General features: G+C 42.7%; 1 protein-coding gene across 1 annotated transcript in view; it reads right to left on the bottom strand.

Annotated features, from left to right (window-relative positions):
• Positions 1–3,120: 3,120 nt before the first annotated feature.
• LOC133483015 (cell division control protein 42 homolog) overlaps positions 3,121–11,455 on the bottom strand; it is a 52,288-nt gene continuing 43,953 nt past the window's right edge. The window contains exon 6 of the mRNA XM_061783468.1: positions 3,121–3,417. Within this exon, the coding sequence (XP_061639452.1) occupies positions 3,391–3,417 (27 nt within the window). The 3' untranslated portion in view covers positions 3,121–3,390. The remainder of the gene's footprint in view (positions 3,418–11,455) is intronic.

The raw sequence follows: 11,455 nt of genomic DNA, 5'->3' as shown, positions 1-11,455 counted from the left end.
GGGTGGTCGGAGGTTACGTAATGACGCAAATGTCCATGGGGTGCCTCACAATGACGTCACGTGGAATTTTCCCAACAAAGATGGCGACCTCCGGCAGAGGACCGCATGGTGACCTCGTGGCTCCAATACACAAAGCAGAAAGAGAACATGGTGGCTGCCACACATGCCACGTGTTTTCCCACCCAAAAGAGTTAACACTTTACTGAGAGGCTAATCTTAGTTTTCTCACAGTTACAAGCACTACAAGCACTGTAGACACTACTGTGTAATGGAATGCGGCTCACACAGAGATTACCTTTGGACGTGACTAACATGTCGGACCATGACCTACCCAAGATGCCGGGTGATGTCTCGATCTTATTGAAAATATATTTTTTATTTTGTGTTTTCTGAATTTAACAGCTTGTAAACGCCTCACTATATAGCGTATATTGGTTGAATAAAAACGTAATTAATTTAGGAGAAAATAATAAAACGGAAGCGACGCCTGTGTTACTTCCGGTTTATCCATCCATCCATTTTCTTTACCGCATTTCCTCAGGCGGGTCGCGGGCATGTTGGAGCCTATCCCAGCTAACATCGGGCAGGAGGCGGGGTACACCCTGAACTGGTTGCCAGCCAATCGCAGGGCACATACAAACAAACAACCATTCGCACTCACAGTCACACCTACGGGCAATTTAGATTCTCCATCCATCCATCCATTTTCTGAGCCGCTTCTCCTCACTAGGGTCGCGGGCGTGCTGGAGCCTATCCCAGCTGTCATCGGGCAGGAGGCGGGGTACACCCTGAACTGGTTGCCAGCCAATCGCAGGGCACATAGAAACAAACAACCATTCGCACTCACAGTCATGCCTACGGGCAATTTAGAGTCTCCAATTAATGCATGTTTTTGGGATGTGGGAGGAAACCGGAGTGCCCGGAGAAAACCCACGCAGGCACGGGGAGAACATGCAAACTCCACACAGGCGGGGACGGGGATTGAACCCCGCACCTCAGAACTGTGAGGCTGACGCTCTAACCAGTCGTCCACCGTGCCACTATTAGATTCTCCAATTAATGCATATTTTTGGGATGTGGGAGGAAACCGGAGTGCCCGGAGAAAATCCACGCAGGCACGGGGAGAACATGCAAACTCCACACAGGCGGGGCCGGGGATTGAACCCTGGTCCTCAGAACTGTGAAGCTGACGCTCTAACCAGTCGTCCACCGTGCCGCCCACTTCCGGTTTAGCATAATTTTAACTTTAATCGTTAAAATCAAACTAATATGTCGTAAATGGAGCACCATGTCACTTTTATATGGGGGGAGCAGTGGTAAGTAATGCCCCCTAAAATCAAGCCGATTTTAAAAGATTAAAAAAGAGATTTTTGAACGTTTCCCTTGTGCTCACACTGCATTTTTCACAACAATATCAGATTCGTAAGAATCATGACCAAAGCATATTTGCATATTTTTAAATCAGAATGAGGCAGACCGAACTTAAAGGGAGAAAATACTAGGCTACTTACATCACCTGCATCTGCTGCAGGTATTGCTACATGTTCACTCAACTTTATCCAATTTCATGGGAATGTCATTTTGGGAGACCAAAAAAGAAAAGATTAAACAATTTACCAGCAATTACATATAAAACAAAATATGAAAAAATAAGGACATGTTTTTAGTGGGTGGCACGGTGGACGACTGGTTAGAGCGTCAGCTTCACAGTTCTGAGGACCAGGGTTCAATCCCCGGCCCCGCCTGTGTGGAATTTGCATGTTCTCCCCGTGCCTGCGTGGGTTTTCTCCGGGCACTCCGGTTTCCTCCCACATCCCAAAAACATGCATTAATTGGAAACTCTAAATTGCCCGTAGGTGTGAATGTGAGTGCGAATGGTTGTTTGTTTGTATGTGCCTTGCAATTGGCTGGCAACCAGTTCAGGGTGTACCCCGCCTCCTGCCCAATGTTACCTGGGATAGGCTCCAGCACGCCCGAGTGCTGAGTGTAAAGTGCTGTGACTGTGATTATTGTGTGAAAATGTGTCCAGTAGAAATGCTGAAAGGGTTGCTGAATGAGCAAACTAGTGTGGCAAACTAGTGCGGAATGAGCAACAAAACACACAACTACTGGACGCTTTATCCAAGGCTCACTATGTGATCCAAAGAGTAGTTTGTTTATGATTTATTATTATTATTTAACTCCCTATGTATTATTAATACTATTCCTAAAAGATTTTCCTCATGAAAATCCCACAGTGTGCTTCCTCCAATGGAAAACATACTGCTACTATCTAACCCACATGTATATAATAGAAGCATATACCACAATGCTTTTCTGCAACAGTGCCACATTGTTAGTGTTCAGTATTTCTACACAATAGATTTTTATGATCATTCTCTTTGTTGTACGTATTATCATATTTTCTTGCATATGTCTCTTGTTATATTTGCGTGTTGTTATATACACCAAAATGCTTCAACACTGTGGAGCCATGAATATTACAGTGCATGCTGGGAACATATATTATAGTACACTAAGCCATTGCTGTAAATTCTGCAGTTTTTTACCACATATGATGCAGTAAAATACTGTAAAATCATTGTGTTTTAATTAAATATAGTTTCCACTCCATCATGGGATTTTGGTTGACACACACTATAAACAGAGAGTCCTTAACACAGTATCCTAAACACAGTAACTTTCTGTGTGACGTCAACCAAAATCCCATGATGCAGTGCAGCCTTTACAAAGTACATCAGGAAAACCTTTATGACTATAATTAATTTTACTTGATTCCCTTCCAAGAAAGGACAGGAATCTCTTTCACCTGTACTGTTCAGTATGCAGGTATTTGTTTTACAGTCACACTGGTTGAATTTTTGGCTAAAAAGTTACTGAATAAATTTCCAGCCGCTGAATCGTTTAGGATGGTATCATTCTAAATGTACCAATATCGTGCTTTAATCAAATCTGCAAACATGAATCGTGATATGAATTTAATCGTTGCCAAAACTAATCATTACACCCCTAGTACAAACAACTATTCCAATTAAGTTGAGAAGTTGTGTAAAACGTAAAAAAAAAAACTATCACGAGCGGCAATGCCGTAAGGGCAGATCCCAAAAAATAGACTCCAGGTCAGATGTCCGAACAATTTTAATTAAATGGCAGAGCATGTGATGGCGAGACATACAAAACTAAAGGAACACACAACCAGAGAGAATTAAAAACAGATAACACAGGGAGACATGACAAACGGTCCGTGTGGTATAATCGTATTGAGCCTAAATTTGGACAGCGGTCAGAACGGCGGCAAACATGGGGCAAAAACGAGTGAATATTCCAACGCCCACACACTGTCACGGTGCACCCTAAAAAGGCTGATGATTACAATGCATGACAGGTGCGTCACCGATGTCCACGCCCACCCGGACACTGCAACACAAAGAAAAACAACTTGAAACACAGGGCCATGACAAAAACAGAATACAATGATTTGCAAATCCTTTTCAACCTGTATTCAATTGAATACACTACAAAGACAAGATATTTATTTATTTAAAACTGACGAACATTATTGTTTTTATTTTCTAGAAAATATTCTCTCATTTTGAGTTTAATCCCCTGCAACACATTCCAAAAAAACTGGGAAAAATTCAAAAAATTCCTGAGGAATGCTAAAAAAAACACCTGTTTGCAACATTCCATGGGTGAAGAGATTAATTTGAAACAGGTGAGTGTTAAAAGGAGCATCGCCGAATGGTTCAGTTGTTCACAAGCAAGCATGGGGCGAGATTCACCACTTTGCGAACAACTGCGCGAGTAAATACTCCAACAGTTTAAGAGGATTTATGAACACACAATTGCAATGAATTTAGGGATTTCATCATATATGGTCCATAATATCATCAAAAGAACCAGAGAAGCTGGAGAAATATCTGCCTATAAGTGGCAAGGCCGAAAAACAACATCGAATGGAGCATCTTTGTGGAAAGAATATTGCCACGTGGGCTCGGGAACACTTCAGAAAACCATTGTCAGTTAGCACAGTGACACGAATAGAGAGTGGCTGGATCCAAGAGCAGTCGGAGGCAGATGTGAAAGGATGAATAGTTTATTGATGAAAGGTAAGGGCGGGGGGTTGGCAGGCGGCGGTGTGGACAGGTGGCAGGCAGTGGTGAGGATAGGCGGCTGGTTGGCGGCAGGAATTACGTGGATCAGGAACACGGGGGAAAACACACTGGAACAAGGAGACACAGGAGTCAAAAAGGGAACGAGGAATAGGGTGATTTACGGGAGGTAAAAGCGCCGTGGTACCACTGAAAGTAATTGCTATACTTCGGCGAGGATTTCCTGGAACAGGCAGGTTTATATACCGGTGGTGATAAGGCTGATTGGAGACAGGTGCTGAAAACAGAGAAAGGAGGGGAGAGAGAGAGAGAGAACGCAAAGCGGCCTCCCGGCTACAATAATGGAACTGCAGGCAGTATATGACACACAGTTTGTCACTACATCTACAAATGCAAGTTAAAACTCTACCATGCAAAGCAAATGCCATATATAAACAACACCCAGGAATGCCGCTGGCTTCCCTGGGCCCAAGCTCATCCGAGATGGAGTGATGTAAAGTCCAAAAGTGTCTTGTGGTCTAACGAGTACATTTCAAATTGCTTTTAGAAATCATGGACGTTGTGTCCTCTGGACATCTGTGAAGGCACCATTAATGCTGCAATGTACCTAAAGGTTTTGGAGCAACATATGCTGCCATCCAAAATGTCTTTTTCAGGGACCTTCATGCTTATTTCAGCAAGACAATGCCATTGACATTATTGTTTTTTTATTTTATTTTGTTTGTTTGTTTCTTTTGTTTTGTTCTTTGCAAATATTCTCTAATTTTGAATTAGATGCCTGCAACACAGTCCAAAGGAGGGTGGGACGGGGCAACAAAAAACTGGGAAAGTTGGGGAATGCTCCAAAAAAAACACCTGTGTGGAACATTGCAATGTTTAACAGGTAATTGGAAACAAGTGCGTGTCATGATTGCGTATAAAAGGAGCATGTCTGAAAGGCTCAGTTGTAATATGCATATGCAAGTATGGGGTGAGGTTTACCACTCTGTGAACAACTGCATGAACAGATAGTCCAACAGTCTTTTTCAGGGACGTCCATGCTTATTTCAGCAAGACAATGACATTTACATTATTATTATTTTTTTTGCTTTTTGTTTTTTTGTGTTTTTTGCAAATATTCTCTCATTTTGAATTAGATGCCTGCAACACGATCCCAAAAAGGTGGGACGGGGCAACAAAAGAATGGGAAAGTTGAGGAATGCTCAAAAACACCTGTTTGGAACACTGCAATGGTGAGCAGGTACCGTATTTTCATGACCATAGGGTGCACTGTATTAAAAGGTGCAGTCTCAGTTATGGGGTCTATTTCTGTATTTAACACATACATAAGGCGCACCGTATTATTAGGCGCAAACATGGTTAAACATACACTAGCTTAAAACATACGGTAGCATGCATGCACGCTAAAACAATGTTTTTAAAAAGGCAGCGGGAGTAAAACTTAGTTCGGTTATACTTTATTGAAGTATTTAACAATGTACTTATGTTATTTTTTAATCAATCCTCATCCACAAATCCATCAAAGTCAACAACAGTCAAAGCAGATACCTTAGCCCAGGAATCCACAATCCATTCACATATGGTGGCATAACTCGCCCGGCATTGCCTCCCAGTCTTAGTTGCACTTGTTTTTTCACAGCGGCTGTGAGATGGGCGCGCATGGAGTCACAGATCAACAGGGACGGTGACGCGTGGAAAAAAACATCCGGTCTCTTTACATACAACTCACTCAGCCACTCTCTCATTTCTCCTCGTCCATCCAGCCCTTTTGATTGGCCTTAACAATGACTTCGGCTGGAAACTTTTCTTTAGGCAGCGTCTTCCTCTTAAAAATTATCATAGGTGGCAGTTTCTGTCCATTACCATGGCAACCAAGCACAACAGTAAAAGCCGACTTCTCGTGCCCCATTGTGCGTATCGCTACCGTGGTGGTCCCCTTCTTCTCTACAGTGTGGTTCACCAGGATGTCGAAAGTGAGCGAAAGTGAGTGGCAGATCGTCCATGTTGGTGATGTGGTTGGGCTGGATGTATATGTCGGCAATCTTTTTACTGCAGAAGGAGCGGAAGATAGCCAGCTTTTTCTTGTAATCCACCGGAAGTTGCTTCGCCACGGTAGTCCTTGCCCGGATGGATAGATGGCGGAGTTTCATAAAACGAAAGCACAAAGACGGACCTCCTTGAAAATATTCGAATTCATTTCTTCTGTAAGCGTTATTGCCCTCAATCGAATGGTGACCGTAGAGACGCTTCGCCCGGCTGTTCTTTGCTCATTAATTAATTGCTCGAGTTGGTCTTCCAACTCGGGCCACCTCGCCTTGTTTCCACGGAAACTCAGCTTCGTCTTCTTGACTTGGAGGAGCTCGTTTTCCTGCTTCCTCCACTTGCGACCATGGATTCGTTGATCTTGAATTCTCTTGCGGCTGCTCGATTCCCATGTTCCTCCGCGTAACTTACAGTTTAAACTGTGCTTCGTAAGCGTGTCTCTTCGTAGGTGCCATTTTCGGGGGTCCTTAGCCAAACCGATGTTGTTTTCCACAATGCACACCCCAGCGCTATATACCTACTGGGGGCATGCCTTTAGCGTCTTCCTTCACGTCCGCCTTTCCTCTATTTAAGCAGCGTGTCACCAGGAAATGCTCCCAGTCAGTCAAGCGGAGCGCTCATCACACAACAACATTTATAGATTTTGCAACTCGGTGCACACATAAGGCGCGACGCATGATAAGGCGCCCCGTCCATTTTGGAGAAAATTTAAGACTTTTAAGTGCGCCTTATGGTCGTGAAAATACAGTAATTGGAAACAAGTGAGTGTCATGATTGGGGATAAAAGGAGCATGCTTGAAAGGCTCCGTTGTTCATATGAAAGTGTGGGGTGAGGTTTACCACTCTGTGAACAATTGCATGAACAGATAGTCCAACAGTTTAAGAACGTTTTGTAACACACATTTGTAAGGAATTTAGGGATTTTATCATCTAGCGTCCATAATATCATCAAAAGATTCAGAGAAGGTGGAGAAATCTCTGCACCAAAGCGGCAAGGCCAAAACCAACACTGAATGCCCGTGACCTTCGATCCCTCAGGCAGCATTGCATTAAAAACTGGCATCGTTGTGTAAAGGATATTACCACGTGGGCTCAAAAACACTTCAGAAAACCATTGTGAGTTTACTCAATTTGTCGCTACATCTACAAATGCAAGTTAAAACTCTACCATGTAAAGCGAAAGCCATATATCAACAACACCCAGAAACTGCCGGCTTCTCTGGGCCCAAGCTCATCTGAGATAGACCTGATGCAAAGTGGAAAAGTGTGCTGTGGTTTGATGAGTCCACATTTGAAATTGATTTTGGAAATGATGGATGTCGTGTCCTCCCGGTCAAAGAGGAAAAAGGCCATCTGGATTATTATCATTGCAAAGTTTAAAAGCCAACATCTGTGATGGTATGGGGGTGTGTGAGTGCCCATGGCATGGGTAACTTACACATCTTAATGCAGGTACATAATGCAGGGTTTGAAGAAACATATGCTGACATCCAAGCAACCTCATTTTCAGGGTCATCCCTGCTTATTTCAGCAAGACAATGCCAAGCCACATTCTGCACGTGTTACAAAAGTGTGGCTTCGTAGTAAAAGAGTACTAGACTAGACTGGCCTGTCTCACGGGCCTGTCTCACATTGCAAATGTGTTGCGCATTGTGAAGCGCAAAATAGGGCGACGGAGACCCCGACTGTTGACTGACTGAAGTTTTACATCAAGCAAGAATGGGAAAGAATACGACCTACAAAGCTTCAACAATTAGTGTCCTCAGTTCCCAAATGCTCATGTAACACAGTGATAAACTTGAGTGATGCACCAAAATTTCGGCCGCCGAAATGTTTTGGCCGTAAATAGCCCAAAAGTCCAAAAGTTTGGTTTCGGACCGAAAGACTTTTGTCACCGAAATAAAAGTACCGAAATAAAAGTACCGAAATAACGTCAAATACATAACATGTCACATATTGAACACAAGCAATGCCCTATAGAACTTTGCTAACTGTCCAGGGAGGTCATTTTATTGCACACACCCTACACCCTACCTTTGATAATGGCATAGTGCCATCGTGCCATCAATCAACCATAAATGTGAAATAAGCATAAAGGTTATTAAAAAACACATGCATTCAACAAACTACTGGTAACATAAATATACAGTAATAACAAAGATAAACATCTTTTTGACTGAAATAATTCAGATTTACACATCACAATGAATTACGGGAACTGCGTGATCAAGCCCAGTGCTCCTGGCCCCCCCTTGGAACCGGCACTGCATCACACTACCACCACCATGTTTGAATGTGAGTACAATCTTCTTTATCTGAAATGCTGTGTTATATTTATGCTAGATGTAACGAGACAAACACCTTCCAAAAAAGTTCAATTACTGTCTCGTCAGTCCATACATTATTCTCCCAGAGTTCTTGGGAATCATTCAGATGTTTTTGTTTTTCTTTGTTTTTTTTTTGTTTTCGCAACAAGCTGTTGTGTTGTTTTTCGGCCAGCAGTGGTTTTCGCCTTGGAACTCTGCCATGGATGCCATTTTTGCACAGTCTCTTTCTTATTGTTGAGTCATTAACACTGACATTAAAAGAGGCGAGGGAGGCCTACAGTACTTTCGATATTGTCCTGGGTTCCTTTGTGACCTCCTGGATGAGTTGTTGCTGTGCTCTTGGCATAATCTTTGTAGGATGGCCACTCCTGGCAAGGTTCACCACTGCTCCATGTTTTCTCCATGAAAATGGCTCTCCCTATGGTTTGCTGGAGTCCTAAATTTTTAGAAATGACTTTGTAACCCTTTCCAGACGGATAGCTGTCAATGACTTTATTTTTCATCTGTTCTTGAATTTCTTTGGATTGTGGCATTTTGTTTCAGCTCGTTGACATCTTTTGGCCCACCTCATTTTGTCAGACAGGTTATATTTAAGTTATTTCTTGGTTGAATAGGTCTAGAGGTAATCAGGCTTGGGTGTGGTCAGTGAAAATAAACTCATCTTTCCAAAAAATGGGATTAGCCACAGTTAATTCATGATTTAACAAGGGGGCCAATTTCTTTTTCACACAAGGTCAAGTAGCATTGAATATTTTTCCCCCTTAATAAATAAGTAATTTAAACAATTTATTGTATGTTTAACTGGTTTATCTTTGTCTGATATTTACATTTGTTTGATAATCTTTAACATTCACCTTTGCAGAAAATATGAATTTGAAAAGGGGGAAATACTTTTTCACGGCACTAACCTTAACCCTTTTTGAGGTGTGGCAGTAAGCCAGAGCACCCATAGACAACCCAGCCACTGGGACAATGAGAATCAAACCCCTATCCCAACCAAACCCTCTTGCCCTTTTGCTTCCTAACACAACACTCCACTACCCCACTTGACTATAATTAAAAAGATTTTCCCACCATATCTGAAAATGTTTGTACTCACGTGCTTTCTGGGGTGTCTTTGGTTTATTACCCTCATTCTACTTCTGGGGTGGCACCTGTGTTCCTGTGTTTCATGGAGAGGCTGCCTTGTCAACCCCCCTTGTGCCAAAACTAAGAAGTGCAATACAGCCAAGCACAAGCATAATACAGACCATATTTCATCAGTTTGGACACCCAGTGTTGCATTTGAAGGGTTAACAGTGCAGGTTGGATAGATATTAATGCCACTCGCTCAGAATCCAGAAGAAGACTGGCTTTAAACCAGGCTTCTCCTTGGCCCCTCTCAAACTCCTAGATCTTCTCAGGCATAGTTTTCATATTAAAAGAAAACAAGTTGCACAAATGAGACAGATGGTTCTTGTTTGTGATGACAGTTGCAGTACTTTCTCCTCCAGCTCTCCCACCTCCTAGCACCCCCCCCGCCCCCCTCTTATCCCTCTCAGCTTTCTTTCTCTGGTATCCTTGCTCTTGTTGTCACAGTCAGCAGTGTGAGTGGTGCACATGGATGTTTATTGTTAACATTAATAATATGATGAGAATAAAATTAAATTGCATAAATGATTGCTAAACAGGAGGCAGCACAGTGGACGACTGGTTAGCACATCTGCCTCACAGTTCTGAGGACCGGGGTTCAAATCCCGGCCCCGCCTGTGTGGAGTTTGCATGTTCTCCCCGTGCCGCCGTGGGTTTTCTCCGGGTACTCAGGTTTCCTCCCAATTGAAGACTCTAAATTGCTTGTAGGTGTGAATGTGTGTGCGAACGGTTGTTTGTTTCTATGTGCCCTGCGATTGGCTGGTGACCAGTTCAGGGTGTACCCCGCCTCTCGCCCGAAGACAGCTGGGATAGGCTCCAGCACGCCCGCGACCCTCGTGAGGATAAGCGGTACAGAAAATGGGTGGATGGATGGAAGGCTAAACAGCTAATTGCATCATATCCAGATAAAGCACCAACTGAAAGCCACCGATTTACGTTATTCAGGAATCATGTTGGTGCCAAAACACACAAAATAGGAAGCACACTTCAAATTGTTTTTGTGCATAATGTATGCAATTGGCCATTCTTATTGTAAATAGCATGGACTGTAGCCGAAAAGATAATAGTTCATGACAAGCATTAAGGAAAATATGGAGAATTTAGATTTTTTTAATTGCTTGTACAAATAATCATTTGGTTTGGCATCCATTTACGGAAACACATTTGTAAAAGAGCCATTCAGAATTTGACATCACAATGATAATAATTTACATAATACCCTCTCCCCCCAACAATCTCTGCTCATGACTGCGCATCTAAGATTGGCAAAGCTCTGTCACTTTACAAGCCAGACTTCACGGAAGAACCATCATGTCAAAGCCAAAAGGTAAGCAAAACTGAATTGTTACCACAGATTACAGTTATCAGCGGTAGCTTTTGATAACTGGCACATACTCAAATGTTCTTCGAAGTTGTTAACATGGGGTCAAACACAAGATGTGTTCTGATGCTGCTTGTCATGCATACAATAACACTCGATTCCAGCGCTACATATAAAAACCCACTGGCAGTTTTGATATGTATGCACTTTCCTTTTCCCTCTCCATTTGTGTGTCAGGTGCCTTCAAAGGGTAGTGTAGGTGTGTAGATGGAGTTGATGTTGAACTCCCACTTCAGGTCCATAATGAGAAAGTTTAGCTAATGCCTGGATCAGACCAAAATATTTTAGCACAGTTATGGCCCGATTTGCTATAGCAAAGGATTTTCTAGATCGGGCCTGACACTTTTTTTCGTGAACAACAAAACTCCTTGTAGTGTGACAATCCATGGTCAACGATTTGGCCCTATGACGCCAAAATGAAAAGTCTATGATGTTTGATTTTTTTAGATTTCTTCCATGTA

Source organism: Phyllopteryx taeniolatus, chromosome 9 (genome assembly GCF_024500385.1).
Source record: "Phyllopteryx taeniolatus isolate TA_2022b chromosome 9, UOR_Ptae_1.2, whole genome shotgun sequence".
NCBI lineage: Eukaryota > Metazoa > Chordata > Actinopteri > Syngnathiformes > Syngnathidae > Phyllopteryx > Phyllopteryx taeniolatus.
This window is presented reverse-complemented; position numbering and strand designations above follow the sequence as displayed.